Below are 20,546 nucleotides of genomic sequence, written 5' to 3' on the forward strand. Positions count from 1 at the left end.
TTTTTCTTATTTGCTCCTATAAAGCTGCTTTGCAAGAATGCACGTTGTGAAAAGCGCTATATTAATGAACTTGAATTGAACTTCTGAATATATTCATTAAATGTTTATGATAATATTATATAATATACATATACATATTGAGTCAAACATTTGTTTCTTTTCATGAACCCTGTATATGATTATTTACGTTAAGAGTGCCTTTTTGAAAGTAATAAAATAAATGATTTCACACTTTAAACTGGATTGTTATTACACCTCATATAGGCAGATTTTACTCATGTTAATATCTGACATGTTATCTGTGACGTGTAGAATCTCTCTATAAATGGTGTTTTACTAAACTAAGTTCGGGAGGAGCAGGAGCAGATAATTAACTCGGCTGGTCGGCTGTCAGCAATCTCAACAATCAACCTATCACTTCAAAGAGAGAGAGAGAGAGTGTCTCTATAAATAGTCAAGACGTCTTACCTTCACTTTCTCTTCAGTCTCAAGCATCCCACCACCACCCCGGCTCCTCACCTGGAGCCCCTCGTCTCCAGCAGGACACAAAGGGGGGGGGGGGAGTGTTCCGGGTTCAGGCTAATGCCGGATTCGGAGCCCTCACCCCGGACAGGGGGGAGTGCTCTGAGCTCGGAAGAATGAACGAGCTCGGAGCCCTCTCCCCGACAGCACGCCAAATACGCATACCCTCAAACTACTCTATTATCTGTGTAGGTGAACTCGTGAATCTATAGATAGTTTCACTGATGAATTATACTGAACATAAAATCCAGGATAGAGAGGATGAGTGAATGTGGTGCTGATGCTGTGGATGAGGGTCATTGTGTCAGAGACGCTGTAGAAGGACAGAATTCCTGCTCTCTCATCCACATACACTCCTATTCTATCACATCTGATCTTTACAGGGAGTTTAGTCTCAATCTTATTGTGTCTGAATGTGTAACTAGAGTCAGAGCAGATCAAACTCCAGGACTGATCATTATATCCAAACCAACACTCACTCCGTCCCTTCCTCCTCATGATGCTCTTATATGACACTGATATACACACAACACCAGTCCTCTCAATCTCCCAGTAACAGCGTCCACACACACTCTCTCTACACAACACCTGACGCACATCAAATCTGTCTGGATGATCAGGATACTGCTGGAGTGTTCCAGTGTTTGTGATCTTTGTGTTTCTCTCAGACAGACTGAGATCTTCATTCACTGTGTTTAGATCCAGAGTCAACTGATGAGAATCTGAGGAAGAACAAACACATTACAGAATGATGAATTTAAAGATGAAAATAAACATCTGATCAATGTCTGGTATCTGAACTCTTCATGTATGAGTGTCCTGAAGAAGCTCTGTGTGATTTTAATGCTTTTTTAACTCATGTTAAGATGAATATGTGTTTATAAAATATGAAACTCTAGACGTCAGGAGTCCCAGATGTTCTTCTGACTGAATGTATTTTCATGAAGTGTGTGATTCTGAATGATTGATGATCAACTCTGCTGATGTTTTCTTTCATTGTTCAGAGAGATGATCTTCTAGAGGAGGTGTGTGTGTGTGTGTTATTGTGTGTTATTTACATTGTAGGAAGTGCTCTCTGATCCTGGGCTCAGTGATGGTGTGTGTGACTGTGGAAATCAGCAGATAGAAACAGTGTCAATCTCATGATATCACTGGACTGTCATTCTAATATGATGTCAGATGTCCAGTGTTTTACCGGAGATCTTTCTCATGTGCTGTGTGCAGAAATCCTGCAGTTTGTCTCTCAGCTGACGGACAGATTCTCTCACATCATCAAAAGAAAAGAGGAAAGTGACACTGATGTCGTCTGGAGATTCAGGAGGTGCAGAGAGAGACTGAAAACTCTACACCATCAAATAAACACACAAATCCCATCATGACTTCACATGAAAACAAGCAATAGTGACACAATCTATGATGTTGTGTAGACTGTCAGTGTAATGTTGATGAATGAAAGAGACTTCACAGACCTGTAGGAAAGTGATGTGATCATCTGTGTGTGAAATCTTGTCCAGCTCAGCGTCTCTCCTCCTCAGATCATCAATCTCCTGCTTGAGTCGCTCCAAGAGTCCTTCAGCTCGACTCACTGCAGCCGTCTCCTGATCTCTGATCAGCTGTGTCACCTCAGAGCGTCTTCTCTCAATCAATGACATCACTTCAGTCAACATCATCTCACAGTCCTCCACTGCTGTCTGTGCACACCGCTGTAACGCACAAACATTACAGTTACAGTTACACACATACACACACACACGCACACACTCACACACACACACACACACACAGATCTCATCACATGTCACCTTATGACCCTCCACAGCGTCTCTCAGCTCCTGAACATCTTTCTCTCTCTGATGGATCTTCTCCTGAAACTTTCTCTGCGTCTCCTTCAAGTGTTTCTGAAGGACAAAGAAAATAAAGCTCATAAGTCATGTGATGATGTGTGAACATTAAGAGTCTACAACAGTGTGTGATTTCACTTCAGACCTCTTCATCTGTCCTCTGTGCTGCCGCTGAAACTGTGTCGTGGTTTTTATGTTTATCCATCAAACACATCAAACAAATGCACTGCTGATCAGTACGACAGAAAACCTCCAGAAGCTTCTGATGTTGAGGGCAGATCATCTCCTTCAGTTTTCTAGTCACACTCACTATTTTGTGTGAATCTCCAGAGAGAAATTCCTCATGACGTTCAAGATGAGTTTGACAGTAAGACTTCAGACACGTCAGACAGGATTTGATGGCTTTGTGTTTTCTTCCAGTACAGACGTCACACTCCACATCTCCAGCTCCAGCGTAACACACATCAGAAAGTTTGGTCTTCTTCAGTTTCTCCACCATTTCAGCAAACACCACATTCTTCCCTAGAACAGGCCGAGGGCTGAAGGTTTGTCTGCACTGAGGGCAGCTGTAGATTCCCGTCTGATCGTCCTGATCCCAGCAGTCTGTGATACATCTCATACAGTAAGTGTGTCCACAGTGAAGCGTCACTGGATCCTTCAGTAGATCCAAACACACTGAACACATCAACTGATCCTCTGAAAAACTCGCTTCTGCCATTTCTTCTCATTGACACACACCAACAGCTCAACAACACTTTCACTTTCTCATACCAGTTTCATGGTTGGGAGTTTTTTTTAGAAACAGGTCTGTCTGTGTTCACCTGTAGTGAAGTCATTTGAATGAAGCAAATTGTCAAGATAAACTTCAAATAACATAATAGTTGAAGTGTTTCACATTAATAAGATTTTAACTTGATCAAATTAAAGAAGTTAAAGACATACGGTGAGCAAATGCACAACAAGCAGTCGCTTAAATGATCCTGTAATGTCAGTTTATTATAGTGTTTTAGTCCTGAGAGACACGAAACAAAGAGCCTTTCACACTATTCACAACGTTAGTTCACTATCACAGTTCAGTTGAAGGAGTGAATGAGAATGAGAGAGAATTGGGACACAGTGTTCCGGAATCGCTCTGGCGCCCTATTCTGCGTCACAGGGGATCAGCAGGTCGGAGAATTGGGAGTGTCGATGTTCCACATCAGTAGTCTTATAACTGTTCACAGCCTATATGTGTGTATTTAGTATTTACACGTCTTGGAGCACTGACTGTGTACTTTTGACTATATTGCTTTCTCCTATTCTACAGACTTACACTGTAGAGTTTAACACCATAAAATAAAGTGTTAGTATTATATTTAATTTGATTAGTAAAGAAAATAATCACATTACCTTCAACAAATGAAAGTGAAAAGAAGCAGGACAGGGTTGTGTTAATATCATATTGTGTTTATTGTAAATGTAAAATGAAGGTAAAGGGGATTGGATATTGGAGTTGAACTATTTCAAAATAACCAATGATTTATAAAGTACCTAAAAGCAATACTTGAGTAAAAGTACAAATATCTGGCCGGAAAATTGCTTTGGTGGAAGTGAAAAGTAAACTATTAGAAAATGACTTGAGTAAAGTCTTAGGCAGGGTTTCAGTAAATCAGTGCCATTGTTTTGTATCGACATTCACACCAGTCATGTATTCTTCTAAGGCATTTGTATAAAAGAAACATAAAATCTTCATTCAGCTAAGGCATAGTCCTGGTTTATGATAAGCCGTGTCTGTGAAACCGTCCAAGTACCAGATAAATATTGTAATTAAGTATCAAGAGTACTATTTATGTTAAATCAAAGTATTTAAAGTAAAGTTGAAGCAAAAGCTCAGTAGTTTTATCTGGAACAGCATGTTGGTAAATTGCTAAACTATCAAAATACAAGTTCAGAAACCACAACTTTATAACTTTACTTTATCACTTATAACTTTATAAAATGATAGTTCCCTCACACCTCCAATATAATCCCTCTAAGAGAACAACTTAAAACTAAATCAGACCAAATATGTCTGGCCTTTACTTCTTTCTTTCATTAATCTTATGTCAGAACAGGCGGACTGCAAGACAGAGGCGTAACTGGTAATGGGCGGAACTTGTAATAGGCGTAACCTGTAATTGTCCAAATCACACGGAACAACGCGAGATATCAAAAACGTCACATTGTCGGCAAGATGGCGGGTCCTATAGATAAAGCGGTAAGAATATTTTCCCGAAATAAAAGTTTAAATTTAATTCTTTAAGTAATTGTCATGCAATAGTAGGGTAACGCACATATTGGTATCGTTTCGTCGACAATATATTAAAACTAGGGCTGTCAACGTTAACGCAAGCGATTCCTTTTTTCAAATGAACCCGTGAAAAAATATTTAAAGCAGCATCCGTTAGATTTGACATCCTTTGTCTAGCCTTACATGATGTTATCACGCTTTTATTCGTGTACAGGCTTTTAAACCACGTAAGCGCTATTTGAAACATTTGCTTTGACATGTTCAATGAAGATAGATCACTTTTAAACTGTGACACGCGGCAAAACGCAACGCGAGCTCCAGTCTGGTGTGTACAGTAACGGGCTAAAGGCTGCGTCGGTGAATCTCTGTCAGACAGTGCATCCTTGTTCTCTTTCCGAAAGTTCTCTTTCGTGCTTGAATTAATAAAACCTCACAAGATCATGCCAGAAAGCCGTTTTGTCAAGCATTTTATTAAGCACAGACTTCATCAAATCTTAAATGAATGCAAAGAGTTGTGAATATGGGAGTGCGGTGTCTCCTGAGACCGTTCTTAAACGTGCTCGTGTGACTCCTGTCACTTATGTTCACCAGAGATCAAAAGAAAATCAGAAATCAATGTGATTTTGTAGCTTTAACGATAATTATTCTAAATTTCAATTCATAATTTGTCATTAAAGACTGTAAAGGGTTTGAGAACTTCCTTCAATTTCTGTATATTTCCTACATGATGGCTTTAATTAATGTTAAAATTATCAATTTAAAAGAGACATCAGTTACAGTACTAATATCAGAATGTTTGCTTTCATTCATAAAATGTTAAAGAAATATGTCGTTTCTGCATCAATTCGATGATTAAATGTGAAATTATAAAAATGTGAAAGTATATTGTAAAGAGAACAAAATTAACTAGCTTCGTCAATTTTAATAAACTGCAGGTAAATAAGGTTAAATTTAATAAAGAAGGGGTTTTTCTGTAGTGTCATATAGCCAGCAAATACAGGAATTTCATGATTGTTGTGATGTTTGTGTTGTGAAGTGTTTTTGATTAAATCTTTTTGCCCAGATTTCTAGTCTGTCTGCAGTTCAGATCAGATCAGTTTTTCTGAATAAGTTTTTTTTGCAAATAATGTTGTTGTATTACCTGTATTATCTTTGGAGAGCATGCCACTTTGGGAAGTATTTTCAAGTGTTTGTAAATTGTATTTTGAAAGTTGTTATTTTTCTTCCAGCTTCATTCAACAGTTTGTAGAGAAGGTGTCTTAAAAAGTTCAATTGCGGAAGGCAGAAATTACAAATGTCATCTGCAGCAAAGTGGGAGAATTGCATATATGGCACTTAGTGTACACGTGCTAATTTGCCATTTCTTACATATTGTATTTTAATCTAAGATGCAACAATGACTACATATATTCTTTTTGCAAGACACAAATGTAAAGGCTACAATGTAAATTGGCTATTTAATTACAGTTCAATGTGGTGGATCAAATTTACATGTTCCATTTGTTATTTGCTGACCTAAAAATTGAACTGACATTCATTAGGTACAGCCAACAATTGTGAGAGACCTGCAAACAGCATGGAATTGGGTGCAGAGCCACAAAGATATGTTCATTAAGGAGGTGACGGAGTCTGCCTTTTTGTGGATGAGTTCCAACGAACAAGAAGATGCACTCAAGAAGGTCCTGGGGGGTCATTTCCCAGAAGACAGAGATAACTTTTTGTTTGTGTTTCAACCTTTCAAAGACATAAAAAATATTTTTGTAAACCTGTGTTTATTTAAACCATTTTTCATTTATTTGTTTATTAAACTAAATTTTTGTCACATTAACTGTGACGTAATGTAGTGTTGTAGGGTGGAGGTGGCCAGTAGAGGACGTATTTTACTATCATGTCGTTCTGTTCTCCTGCGCAACCTTGAAGAGTGTTCCCGGTGGAAGTCGGGTGTTAGACGTCACAGATGCTCTTATGTTCCACATGTAAATAAACCCAGAGTTAATATTTCCTTCCTGTCTCGTAACGGTGTGTCACAAAGGATATCACGCATACATCTGGTGAAGACAAGCAATTAAAAAACACTACCGGTACGGAGCGAGTAGTAGTGTACTTGCGCTGCACAAAATTAATAAATAGGCCAAATGATGCGTCGCTGAATTAATAAAACTAAACAGTTAATAAAACATAATAAATGATTAATAAAGAAATGCTTAAATGTAAAAACAAGTTGCTGTTTGTCTTTGTTAATAATTATAGTGTCCTAAGGAAACAGTTGTGACTTTAGTTTCGCGTACCAGTACATACTATTAAGGCATAAAATAAGAAGGTGATCTTGCCAACATCTCATTTTTGATATCTCGCGTTGTCCCGTGTGATTTGGACAATTACAGGATCCGCCCATTACAAGTTCCGCCCATTACCAGTTACGCCTCTGTCTTGCAGTCCGCAATCAGACACTATTGGAACAGGGGGCGATTCTAGGTTTTCAATATTAGGGGGGCTCAGCCTCCAATGAGGAGATACATATATATATATATATATATAGCCACTCTCTAATCATACTGTATTCTTTACTAAAATAAATCATTAAGAAATTATATGCAGAATAAAGATTATTGTTATTAAAATCAATATGTCTCAATCAACTCTCATTATTTAGTAGAAGAATAACTTGATATGATGTTTCTATTGATTCTGATCAGCACGAGCGCTGTCACTCATGACCACATGCTCATCTATCACATCCACAACATGTTTAAATAAATAATAAAAACACTGAAGTACATGCTGAGTAAACAGTGAGTAAATGATGACAGCACTGTCCCCTTTCAGGAAGCTTTTCTTTATATTCAACTATCACGTGTGCTCCAGTGGATGGCAACAAACGAATTCAATATACTAAAAGCCTTATTCAACTTTATCACAATCTTCAAATCTACTAAAAGTTTTTTACACAAATAACAACAAAGTGAATCCATTTATCTGTAAAAGGACATGTATGTCAATAACTTGTTTAATTTAGCCTATAATTATATTTAAACGTTTACTGAAACCGTAGACACCTGGTCAGGGGATAATAAGAAAAAACTGAATTAAGCCTCATACATCTACGATATCGCCACAGGGGTATACCGTGTGATATAAGGGCTGTGCATTCAGTGATTAATAAAAGGAGAAGAAAGCAACATCGTTTTTACAGTCCTGCAACACATCTGATCTAGTTTAAATGTGTTCGTCAGATTGAGGGCATGTGTTCAGGAGGAGGGGTCTGATCTAAACTGGATCACATCACTATAGAGTGGCTCTCGTGTCACTGTACCGCGCGACACACGCACGCGCACACGCACGCGTCTGTGTTTGAGTGGATCTGAGCAGAAACACTGAGGTCTCTTTCACTTTATTCAAGTGTTTACTGAAGATCGTGGATGAATATCAGGAACGGCCCGGAGCGCGAGCTGCGGATCCATGAGCGCGCCGCAGACTCCAGCGGGACCGCGCAGAAGGTATGACGCGCGTGTGCATTGCTGTTCATATGATAAATCTTTATTATGTTCAATGTTAGGATTATTATTGTTGTTTCACCTTATAGATATGTGACTGCTTACACCATTCATAACGGAACAGTCCTTGTCAGTAAATTAAGAAGTAGACTAACACTGCAGTGGCCTTAAAAATGATTTAAAACACGAAAACCTCTGGCACAGAAAGTGTCGGTTTCTACATTCATTAATTATTGGTGTTTTTTTTAGTTTGTTGTTTATGCCCTTTCCATTAAGAAACAATCTAAAACTAAAGCATTTGAATGACGGATAGTTTTAATCAACAAATATCTAAATGTTCTTTATAAACATTAAAGCTTCAGTCATATTGTTATACTTCTTGCTGCATCCACGTAGAGTTTCCTTTTTCTTGAACTTTCCAGATACTAATGCATCCACAATATCACTAACGCAGTAGACCTAAAATGTATAATTGTATTTAAATTGAAAATTTGAATGAAATCATTGTTGCGCTATTAATACTGCAGTACATCACTCATAGTGTTTGTTTTTAATCTTCTAGCTTCTGCGTCTGAAGCGCTCGCTCACATTCATGAGGAGTAAAAGTGTGGAGAACTTCTTCCAGCGTTCTCAGAATGATGCTCATCTATCATCAGACATCATTCACAGTCCAAATGATAACACTGCCACGCCTTCCATCAGCATCAGCCCCACAGCGAGCCCCGCCCCCTCTGTCATACAGCAACGCCCACCACTCAAACACTTCTTCCTCGAACACGTGTTTCGGCGACCAACCAGCTGCCATCTGTGCAAGAACATTATTGTAGGTAAGCAGCGAGTGGGTAGTGTACACTTCATGATGTCATTTTTTTTTAAAGTTCACTGCACATGGAGACATACTCTTTAATAGAAAACGGGTTTTAAGGACTACAATCTTCTTCCTGGGTTAGTGACATAGATGAAGAGCCGCTGGAGTAGTGTTTTGTTGTCATGACTGAGCTGTGTGATTTTATAAGTCTTTGTTTAATGCTGTTACACCTGTTCAAAGATCAACTGATACGATCTAATATTCTCTTCAATTACTTTATTAACCGCCATGAAAGCTGTTCTGTGTTATACACTGATTTTATGAATAATTCAACTGAACTCGAGAACAAAATGAGTTGTGTTTGTTCATGAATCATTCAGACAGGTTTTATTAATCTCGCTGAATGATATGACTCAAATAAATGATTCACTTATGAATCAGACATCATCTCACCCAGTACAATTAAAGCAGATGTATATGTTTTCTTCACAGAAAGTTGTTTCAGGGCTTTTGAAAGCTTGAATAAACAGTACATCACTGGACTATAGTGTTATTGTTGTTTTATTCTTTTTTGAAGTTAAATGAGTTCAATGCTCCATGACAAAGGCTTGGCACCAAAAATTACAAACAAATATATAGGTGTGAGTAACTATTAAATGTTCTTTTTATGCACATTTCATTCACACAATTTGCATTTTCTGCATCTGTGGTTTAAAAGTATTAAAGCATCTTCATATGCGATGACAGCAAGCATCAGTGGTTTTCTTAAGAGAATGAGTCACTGAACATTTGGCAGTAACTGACATGGGGAAGATGCAGAAGCATGGCAGTATATACACAAGTGCGACTTGACAATTGCAACCCAATCAACGAAAATGCAGACGCATTCTAAACCTCAAACATTTTATACCCGGAGTGTTTCTCTCCAAAGAGTGTTTACAGTTTCCACAGGTCCTGTCAACACTGTCAAAGCAGGACATCAGAGATCCACAAGCTCCTGATGAAGGAGTGATGGGAGAGGTTTGGCCCTTCAGGGATCTGCTCAACACACCGTCACTAACAGCTGGAAACACTCAGAGTTGATGAGTTGATGATGATTCGATGTGTCGAGTGACATTGGCCAGTGCGAGATGTATTTGAATCATATTTCCTTTTTCTTTCAGGTTTAACATTTGTTTGCTTTAAGACCAACATTTTAGTATGTTGAAATAAGTCAGTTAAATGTGTCATCATGGAGATCTGTGTATGAGAAGTGTTGACAGGATTTCTTTTTTTAATGTCAGGTGTGTGGTCTAGCACAGAGCTAATAATAATGAGTTATGTGCTTGTGTTTTAGGGAATTCTAAACAGGGACTGCACTGTAAGACATGTAAGATGGGAGCTCATCTCTGGTGTGTTTCTGAACTCTCACAGCAAGCGTGTCAAGGCAAAGTATGTTTGATCCGTCTCTGTTATTCTTACATCTCACTTCTCTATTGTCAAGCTGAAATAAAGTTTACGGTCAAATGTGAATATTTCGTAAAACGATGTTGACTCATCAGGCTTGTATGCATGTTGAGCTGCAACGAAATGTCCGTCTGTCCATAGATCTTTATATGTTTAAACTAAAAATCTGTTTCTTGATATTTTAATGAGTTCTACTTTTCATCTCTTTGATTCTGATTTGATGCTCTTGTTTCTTTCAATGAGTCTGGGATGTTCAGGAGGAACTTGAGTTCACCTTCGTTAAACAATACTGGATTATGTGTTGTGAGGTCACAGGGTATGTAAGACACGCACACACGCACACGCACGCACGCACGCACACACACACACACACACACACACACACACACACACACACACACACACACACACACACATGATGTCTGGTTTATTACCTCAGAGGGGACAGTCCATAGGCGTACTGATTTTTATACTGTACAAACTGTATTTTTATCACTTAACCCAACACAACCCCTAATCCTAAAGATCGAAGAAAACTTTTTATATTTTTAGTAGAAAAAAAATATTGTTCTGTACGATTTATAAGCGTTTGTGCCCATGAAGATCTCAATTTTGGTCCCAGAGGTGATACGAGTCCCCATGAGCTGGTGTGCATTCAGATTAGGTCCCCAGCAGGATAATAAACAAGGCCAACACAAACACAAACACACACACACACTCGCACTCATGCACCCACACACGCAGACACACACACACACACGTACATAAACGCACAGACACACACACACACTCACACATGGACACATGCACCCACCCACACACACACGTACACACACGCACAGACATGCGCACACACACACACACTCACACATGGACACATGCACCCACACACACACGTACACACACGCACAGACACACACACACACACTCACTCACGGACACATGAACCCACAAACACAGACACACACACACGTACATACACGCACACACACCCACACTCACACACACACTCACACACGTACACACACGCACAGACACACACACACACACTCACTCACTCACGGACACATGCACCCACAAACACAGACACACACACACACACGTACACATACTCACACGCACTCATGCACCCACACACGCACACACAGACAGACAGCCACACAAACACTCACTCACAGTCCATGTTATTAATGAAAGAATGTCCATGTTGTGTGTTTGTGTGATGTATAATCCAGTGTTTTGTGATGACAGAGGCTCAGGTGGACCCTGTGTACACTACACTACGCTTCGGGTCCTCTCTGGCTCGATCTAGTTTCTGTGAGTCTCCTACACAAAGCCTGGTGTGTATAAAGCATACAGTTCATTTGTGTGAAACCTTCCAAAATGTTATTAAACCCAATATATAGTTTTGTTGTAAACTGCTGTTCAAACATTGAATGAAATGTGTATTTTGTTTGCGAGGATGAAGAGGACGAGCAGCAAATGAATGAATGTTTATCTGCTGAAGATGTCACTGAACACTCAGAGAAAGGTCAGAAACATCATCTTAACAATGACTTCAATAAAAAAACTCTGATCAAGGCGAATCTGAGAGAGAGAGAGAGAGAGAGATGTGGAAGCACTGAATAAAACCAAAAACATCACAGTATTACTGTAATGCTTAAAGAGAAATAAATGTGCATGAGAGCCGTCTGACGTCACATATACTTGAGTTTCACACATGTCTTACGTTCATTCTCAGATGACATGTTTGGGGTTTTCTCTAAGCAGGAGAAAAGAGTCGTAGCACATAAATCAGTTTCATATGAACACTCAATAAGGGCAAAACATGCAGTGTGTTGTACAAAAGATTTCTACAGCGTCAGATTCCTTATAAGAACATAACACAACAGCAGCACATTAAACTGCTTAAGAGACTTTTATTTTGTAGAAGACATCATTCTCTTTCATTGACAGATTCCTCTCAGTCTGAGAATGAGAAACATGAAGTGGATGAGATGTTAAAGGTAAAGTGTTGTTATGAATTATTATTAAAGGACTTCTGAATGATTTCATGATAGTTTGAATGTTTTCTCCTCAGGTTCCTAAAGTTCCTTCTCTTCACACTTATGTGGTGCTGTACAAGTTCATACCTCAAGAGCAAAACGACCTGGAATTACAGTGAGTGCAGGGCGGGCCGGGGGGATTCATCTTTAGTTATAGACAGTAATACATTAACTCTCTCTCTCTCTCGCCCTCTCTCTCTCTCTCTCTCTCCGTCTCTCTCCCTCTCTTCCTCTCCCTCTCTCTCTCTCTCTCTCTCTGCAGTCCTGGTGACAGAGTTCAGGTGATTGATGATAGTAATGAAGAATGGTGGAAGGTGAGGATTCATCTGTGTGTATGGCCTTGTTTTTATATCCCGGTGGGACCTAAACCTGAATGCACACCAACTCAAAGGGACTTGTGTCAGGTCCCACGGGGGAAAAAAACTATAATTATACAGAATGATATTTTTAGAAAATCTAAAAATGCAAAACTTTTTCTATGATGTTTAGGTTTAGAGGTATGGTAAGGGAATAACCGTGTGTGTGTGTGTGTGTGTGTGTGTGTGTAGGGTAAATGTGGTGAAAGGGTGGGCTTTTTCCCGGCTAATTTTGTGCAGCGAGTTCGTCCAGGTGAGAGAGTCTGGAAGGTAACACAAGGTGTCCATGGCAACAGAGATCTGGGTCACATGACTGTTAAAGAGGCACAGGTAACGAGCTGTCTTCTGAATCTAGCAGTGTCTGTTTAATGATCTCTTAACATCGACGTCAAACATCATGACATGGCCTCCTCAGCTTCTTTCTGTCGTTCTGATGAATGAATCGTATCTTCATGAGAACCTCTCACTCCTGTACTTTATGCTTTCTGGCTCGATCACTAAACCAATGATATTCAGTGAACTTTTCCAGTACGCACAGGAGACCAGAAGATGATCAGACCTGCTGCTTTTTAATTCAAGTCTGTTGACTCCTTTATTATTGTTGTCACATTTGCTATTAGGTCACGTCTGGAGATGTTCACTCAACTCAATGATCCTCCTGATCGATGGTTTCCTTTTGTTATTTCTCACAGATTTGTGTGGGGAAGGGTGAAGACACTGATGGCTTTCTGAAGCTGAGCAGCGGTAAGAAGAAAGGTCTGGTGCCGGCCGACTCTCTGGAGGAGATCTGAAACACATCTGTTCAAAGCACCAGCACAGTACATGATATCATCCCGTTTCACAGACAAGACTGAAGTGTGAAATGACTGTCTTAACTTATCCTAACTATCCTAAAATATAGATCAGTGCCATTGTTGTGTGTCAAGATGTCCATCAGGAATGTGTTTTTTATGAAGGCATTTTTATACACGCGGCTTAAATATTCTCATTTAGCTAAGCTTTGTCTGTGCAACCAGCTCTTAAAGTTTTATTTCATTGTTCCACAATAAACCTTTCATCTATCAAGATCCTTTCTTTTTTTAAGTTCCTTTTTCTTAAAATGTTTAGTGACAAACTTTTTTTAGAGAATGTGAAATGTTTTTGGCACATCATTCCCTTCAAATAAAAATATACTAATTTCTAAAAAGGTTTTAGGAAACAATACATCTACATTCAGAGAATATACATGTAGTATAAACACCCCAAAAATTCATTGTCTGTATGATTTATAAATTAGATCAACAATATGAGGTAGAAAAGCAGCTTTGAGAGTTCATTAAAAGCTTATTAAATAGAAGCATTTTGTCTGCCTAGCTTGCTGTAGCTGTAGTGAGCTTGTTGAGTTTGCTTGAACTGGACTAGTAGCTGTTTGTTAACGAATAGACAATAGACTATTGAACTTCCTGCACTTATTTTAAGGTAAATTGTTGTTTGTCAAGTAGCTGATGTTAGCACCTAGCCATCTAGCTTGAGTTTTCACCTAGCATTTTTAGGCCCAGTCCACACGTACGTGGGTATTTTTATAAACATACTTTTAATTTTATAAACGACTACCTGCGCGACTCCACCGAGCAGCGTCAACGACAGGGCATGCCACACTAAGCTAACCAGTTCATTCAGACTGTCACCGTACACACACCTTAGGAGACCTTAGCACCATCTTCAGTGGCCCCCTAAAGGGCATCAAGAAAGGTCATTCTATGGAGACCGCTCTCCTGTCTGTCGTTGAAAACCTATGGCAGGCAAGGTCTAAATCCTTGTCAACTGCATTTGACACTGTGAACCATCCTGCTGTCCACGCTCTCCAAACTGGGCATCTCTGGAACTGCACTCAACTGGTTTGACTCTTATCTCACAGGCAGATCCTTTAAGGTATCCTGGAGTGGTGAGACATCCAGATCTCACCAGTTGACAACTGGAGTTCCTCGGGGATCAGTTCTTGCTCCTCTCCTCTTTTCTATGCACACCACTTCCCTGAGTCAACTAATCAAGGCACATGGGTTGTCATAGCATTTTATGGAGATGATACGCAGTACTAATTCTCTTTTCACCCAGACAACCAAACCATCTCTGCCCGTGTCTCTGCCTGCCTTCTTGGACATCTCTTCTTAGATGAAAGAGCATCACCTACAACTCATCCTCTGCAAGACAGAACTCCTTGTTATACCGGCCCGCCCATCAATTGAACACCTTACCATTCAGCTCAGATCCTCAACCAAAACACCCACCAAGTCTGTGAGGAACATGGAGGTGATTGTTTGATGACCAGCTGAAATTCACCTCTCATAGCAACCTCTCAAACTTGCAGGTACACTATGTGCTCTACAACATGAGGAAAATCAGGCCGTTCCTGTGGGAGCCTCTCAGCTGCTAGACCAAGCTCTGGTCATATCAAGACCGGACAGCTGCAATTCTCTACTGGCCAGCCGTCCAACCAATGCAGTCGAGCCCTTGCAAATGATCCAGAATGCAGCTGCATGTCTACTCTTCATTCAGCCTAAAAGAACCCATTTGACCCTCCTCCTGATTTCACTTCACTGGCTGCCAGTTGCCGCCCTTATCAAGTTAAAATCTCTGAAACTGGCCTTTAGAACAATAACGGCAAATTTGCCCATTTACCTTAACTCACTGCTCCAGGTCTACATTCCCAACCGTCACTGGTCTGAAAATGTGCAACACCTGGTTGTTGCATCACTGCAAGGCACCAAATCGCTTGTAAAAATCTTTACTCATTGTGTTCCCCTGAGCTAGAATGAACTGTGAGCCTCCACACCAACTGCAGCATCCATCACAACTTAAAAAACCCAACTCAAATCACAACTGTTCTGCATTTATAAGACTTACCAATAACATTACACATTTGGTAGAAGATTTTATCCAAAGTGACTCACATTGCATTATACAATACATTTGTTTTGGGAGTATGTGCAATCCCTGGAATCGAACCCATGACCTTGGTGTTATTAGCGTCACGCTTGGTTACTCCAGATTTAATCCTCCTAGTAGCACGGTCTTGTAAACTAACGGTACTGTTTAGCGTGTTGACAAAATGTTTATATGCTCTCCTACTTGTAAGTCGCTTTGGATAAAAGTATCTGCCACAGTAGCGTTCTGTTTCATTTCAAATAACAATCATATCAGAAATATACAGCAGCTTAGACAGCTATGATTGAATCCATCAATCCTGCCTGAATACTGAATTCACTGTTCAGAGAAGAAAAACAGCACATAGTGAATAACTGGATTCTCCAAAGCATGTTTTGTTGACAGCTGTGTGCTCTCTCTGTCTTCACACAGGACACTTCAGTGTCAGCATGGTTTTATTTTTCCTGATTCAATCAATTCATCAAACTCATATCAAAGGATACTTCATTTTAAACTCAAATGGCTCCATCATGTTTGGCAGTAATGGTCAAGATGTTTCAGGACATGAGCACTGTGACATCAGCCGATCTGTAATGAACAAGTACAATATACACCTTTGACAATATTCTTCCCTTTAACAGCAACACCCGAATTTCATGGTTTAGTGCACTCTTACACAAGCCAACATATTAACTTCACGACATGTGACAAATATTTTAGGCTGTCTGTTTCCATAAAAAACATGATTATGAAAAAAAAATATTTAACAGGACTGTTCTTTGGGAAACAAAAATGGTTATTTTATAATTTTGGTGCGAAGAACCTTTTTTATAAGTATAGGGTCACGCTTTCAAACTAAAACACAAATGTAAATCACATGTTATACGTGTGACATACTCCATAATCGAACACTAAAAACATCTGAATTCAAACTCACAACCTGGTTATAAACTTGGTTATTTTACTTTCAGACAGTCGTGGGATGGATTCCTAAACTTCACGACCTCTTTCATTCAAACTCATTGTTTCAAGTTGTTTTTTGTCTGGTGTGTATATACTTCAGCCTAATTTACGGTTTACAGTTACTGACGTACTTCTCTATTTCGGTCCGGCCTCGTTCTGAGAGTACTTGGTAATGAGGACAGTAAAGTAGGACAGTAATTGTTCTCATGAAGTCGTCTCTACGGTCAGATATTCACCAGCATATGCATCACAACACAACTACAGATCCCTCAGAACATCTGATTTACACACTCGTGTCACATGTGTCAGCTTAAATAAACTTGGTCATTATCTTCCAGAAGTTGACAGTCCTTTACATTCTCTGTGAAAACATTTGATTCAGAGAAACACCTCCGGTCTGTCTGGGTCACATTGACAAACATGTTCATCCCCAAACCGCACAAAGATTGTACAAATCCTCAGAGCAAAACATTTTACTCCAAAATAGAAATGAGAATCATTTTACATTTCTGGAGCTTAATTCTAAAAAAGTCATCGTTCAAAACAACCCCAGAAAAACAAAACCGACAAGAATAACTGACAAACAAAGCAGTTTATTAGCATTCAGCCATAATGCAGTTGAAGAAAACAAACAAATCCATTTTATAAAGAAAAGCTGTACTCATGTACAGAACATAACTGAAATATTCTTCAACAGAAACTCTTCAGCCATTATTATCATACAGAAACTCAAATTATCCACATTAGCATGTGTTGAAAACCCGGTGTTAGCGCTCACTTCATTTTCTTTCAGCCGGTTTGGTTTGAGGCGGTTTGATGCTGAAGAGATCTCGCAGGTTCACTTCAGGATCGACGCGGTGCGGGATCTTGCGCTCATTGAAGAGACCCGTCAGATTGGCTTCGCGTTTCACTTTGTGACCGATGTTCATGCGTAAAGAGAAGAGCTGACTCACGTCTTCAATCAGAGGACGACGGTCGTGCCCCTCCAAGCGCTTCTGCCAACTCTTGCTGCTGCGCATGTGTCGACGCTGAAAGACAAACACACAGAAGAGTTACACGCACTCCACAGCTAATCAACCAGCCACTAGTCAAAGAGAATCCAGTGGATTAAGACACGTGTCTACTGCTGCTTCACGTGTCCTGAACACCTCACCTTGAACTTGGCCATTTCAGGGTCATGATGCAACATGTGACGGACCAGACTCTCCTGATAAAACAGTCACACATAAGCCAGTGGTTAATAGCCCATCAGAAGCACACAAAAACATCAGCGATGTGCATCACTCACACGCATGGCGAAGGCTTTGCTGCAGCTGGGGAAGGCGCAGCGGTGTGAGAGCAGCTTGAGATGAACCTTTCGAATGTGATGCTGCAGGTTAAATGTGGTGGAGAAATACGCCTGACAGCCCTGACTGGGACACAACAGAACCGGCTTCTGCAGAGCATGAGTGCGTTTGTGTTTCCTCAAAGCCTCTTTCTTCTTGAACACCTTCGTACAAACCATACAGGAGAACGACACTGTGCACACAAACACAACACTTCAGATGAAGAGCACAACACTCACTCACAAACACACGCACACAGCTTTAACACTTCACCTGGATGAGTGGACTTGTGTTTCAGCAGGTTACCCCAGGTGTGTGCGCTCACAGCACAGTCAGCCTGAGGACACCGATAACCTGAACACACACGCACATATTTTAATTAAACACTAAACACAACACAGTTGTGAAAATTTCAGTAATTCATTTTATGTAACTATTGACGCTATGAAAAGAGGAATGCGTTAAACTAAATATTAATTTCAACTGCACTCAAAACAGTGCAGAAATTATTTATCAGAAGTAAAACTCTGTGGAAGTGGATGAGTTTCTCACCTGCGTGTCTTTTCTTGTGAGCTTTGAGCGCGACGTGAGACTCGAACCTCATGGCACAGCGACCCTTCGAGCATCTGAGACACACAACAGTCAGACACTACACCCCACAAAAACACACTTCACACAACACACTGCACCGTGCACGCGCACCTGAAGCTCGACAAACCGTGCGTCGCCTTGTGAAGCTTCAACGCGCGTCGCTTCCGAAACGTTTTCACGCACTGTGGAAAGTTGCACTGAGAAAGAAACGTGTTTGAATATTAAAGCCATGAGAAAGAATAACAATACAAGTCATTGCGTTTTCTCTGATGCGTTTCTGTAAAGTTTCTAGAAAAGTTATCTGAATAAATAGAGGAACCTTGAAGTAGTCGCGTGTGTCGTGTTTATAACACGCGTGTCTCTTAAGTTTATCAGCGGTGAAGAAGCTTTTACTGCAGTCGGCGGCAGTGCATCTGTAAAGCACAGGTAAAGCACAGGTAAAGCACAGGTAAAGCACAGTCATCAACAGACAGTCGGTGTTTAAACGGATCTTTAAGTCTACAGTTGTGTAATATGTGAGTAGCTAAATCGCAACATGTAAATGCTTCATTTGTATTTTTCCATATTACACGGTAATCGTAAACTGTTCAATTAAAAACGCAATTATGCCTTGCGGACCTGAACGTTTTGGCGCCGTTGTGCAGAAGCGCGTGCCGCCGCAGGTGTGATCCACGCGAGAAACTGCGTCCACATTCTTCGACCGGACACTTGTGAGGTTTCTGAGGAGAAAAGTAGAAATTCAGCTGCACATCCAGTCCTAACAGAACTAACGGTAAACGAGTCTCGATCCGGTCACTGACAGCGCGCTCAAACACATGACTGACAGAGTGCGATCATCCGGCTATTGTTAATGACGTCATAAAAACAGTTCGTTTATCTGAGGTGAACCCGCGCGACTCACCGCGCCTGTGTGCGTGCTCTCGTGCTCCCGCAGACGCCACTGGCGCGTGAAAGTCGCACCGCAGTCAGCGTGCGCGCAATTAAACAACTGCTGGCGCGGCACCGCGTCCTCTTTCTTCACCATCTGTTCGTTTATCATGATTCAAAACTCGTATTTAACTTCTTTACTGTCACGTCTTGTGTCGCGTTATAGTAGGAAGCGCTGCGTGAACGAGCTCAGCTTTATTAGCTCATCAAACCCTGCAGACACCTGCACACTGTTGCGTTAATGATCGCCTGTGACGTCACCATCAGCGTTGATAAGCAGCAGGACATCAAGGTTCATTTACACTGGCTTTCCATTGCCAATTGCAAAAAGCAAGATTAAAGAAATTAATAAAATAAATGTTAAAAAATAAAAGACAATTAATAATGTGTACTTAAACGTTAATGGCATCTTTAATTTTTATAAATAAACACGTACTCTATTTGGTTTGCTATCCCATCCTATCTTTATTTTAATTAGGAGGTAGGCCTATATATGTTTTACAATGTGACTTTGAAATAAGTCAAATTCCTCAGAAACCTTCTGTTTTTCACAACCATTTTCATAAGCACTCTTGTACTTATGTTGTTTAAACATACCTTCAGTCCACATAATAAATGCCTATGGAATAATCGCTGTATTTATGTCTTAACTATTATTTATTTTATAAATAAACAACATGCTAGAAGAAATGTTGACCACATAATTATGATTAACACCATAATTATAACAATATAAATAACTGAAAATATTTCAATGTTTTTATTAACTATTATTCACTGCACATGTATTGCATAGAAAAATAAATTGGAAGCACAACAATGCCTAATATGATGTCATGTGTTTCTGTAAATAAACTATTCTTAAATAATAAAGATTAAACTAAACTGAAGATAAGATTTTTCTGAAGTTAAAGTTTTGTGAAAGACATTTATTGCACATTTTACACTAAAACACACAGTGCAATTTGAACAGTATATAATTCAATCATAATCAAATAGTTTTATACATGCAATTGTTTAAAAAAAGAAAAAACAAACGATAAATGTCATACTAA

General features: G+C 39.8%; 3 protein-coding genes and 1 long non-coding RNA gene across 4 annotated transcripts; 2 read left to right on the plus strand and 2 right to left on the minus strand.

Annotated features, from left to right (window-relative positions):
• Nucleotides 1-573: 573 nt before the first annotated feature.
• On the minus strand, nt 574-3,124 carry LOC130415471 (tripartite motif-containing protein 16-like). The gene is made up of 6 exons (XM_056741207.1): nt 2,509-3,124; nt 2,325-2,420; nt 1,992-2,225; nt 1,718-1,865; nt 1,581-1,628; nt 574-1,244 (listed from the first exon to the last, which is right to left on the minus strand). Exons 1-6 carry the CDS (start codon nt 3,079-3,081, stop codon nt 703-705), a joined length of 1,641 nt encoding a protein of 546 aa, XP_056597185.1. The 5' UTR covers nt 3,082-3,124; the 3' UTR covers nt 574-702.
• A 1,444-nt stretch (nt 3,125-4,568) lies between these two features.
• LOC130415473 (uncharacterized) lies at nt 4,569-6,633 on the plus strand. The gene is made up of 2 exons (XR_008905931.1): nt 4,569-4,599; nt 6,174-6,633. It is a non-coding gene; the product is annotated as an uncharacterized LOC130415473 (long non-coding RNA).
• A 1,298-nt stretch (nt 6,634-7,931) lies between these two features.
• LOC130415472 (SH3 and cysteine-rich domain-containing protein 2-like) lies at nt 7,932-13,848 on the plus strand. Its single transcript, XM_056741208.1, has 11 exons — nt 7,932-8,129; nt 8,689-8,953; nt 10,271-10,365; nt 10,624-10,696; nt 11,632-11,720; nt 11,842-11,911; nt 12,337-12,386; nt 12,461-12,540; nt 12,688-12,739; nt 12,974-13,111; nt 13,474-13,848. Exons 1-11 carry the CDS (start codon nt 8,052-8,054, stop codon nt 13,570-13,572), a joined length of 1,089 nt encoding a protein of 362 aa, XP_056597186.1. The 5' UTR covers nt 7,932-8,051; the 3' UTR covers nt 13,573-13,848.
• Nucleotides 13,849-17,262: 3,414 nt separating this feature from the next.
• 42sp43 (P43 5S RNA-binding protein) lies at nt 17,263-19,807 on the minus strand. The gene is made up of 9 exons (XM_056741069.1): nt 19,466-19,807; nt 19,183-19,283; nt 18,884-18,977; nt 18,676-18,761; nt 18,526-18,599; nt 18,247-18,327; nt 17,937-18,166; nt 17,802-17,855; nt 17,263-17,676 (listed from the first exon to the last, which is right to left on the minus strand). The coding sequence occupies exons 1-9, from the start codon at nt 19,601-19,603 to the stop codon at nt 17,428-17,430; spliced, it is 1,107 nt and encodes a 368-aa protein (XP_056597047.1). The 5' UTR covers nt 19,604-19,807; the 3' UTR covers nt 17,263-17,427.
• Nucleotides 19,808-20,546: the final 739 nt, after the last annotated feature.

This window comes from Triplophysa dalaica, chromosome 25 (genome assembly GCF_015846415.1).
Source record: "Triplophysa dalaica isolate WHDGS20190420 chromosome 25, ASM1584641v1, whole genome shotgun sequence".
Classification (NCBI taxonomy): domain Eukaryota; kingdom Metazoa; phylum Chordata; class Actinopteri; order Cypriniformes; family Nemacheilidae; genus Triplophysa; species Triplophysa dalaica.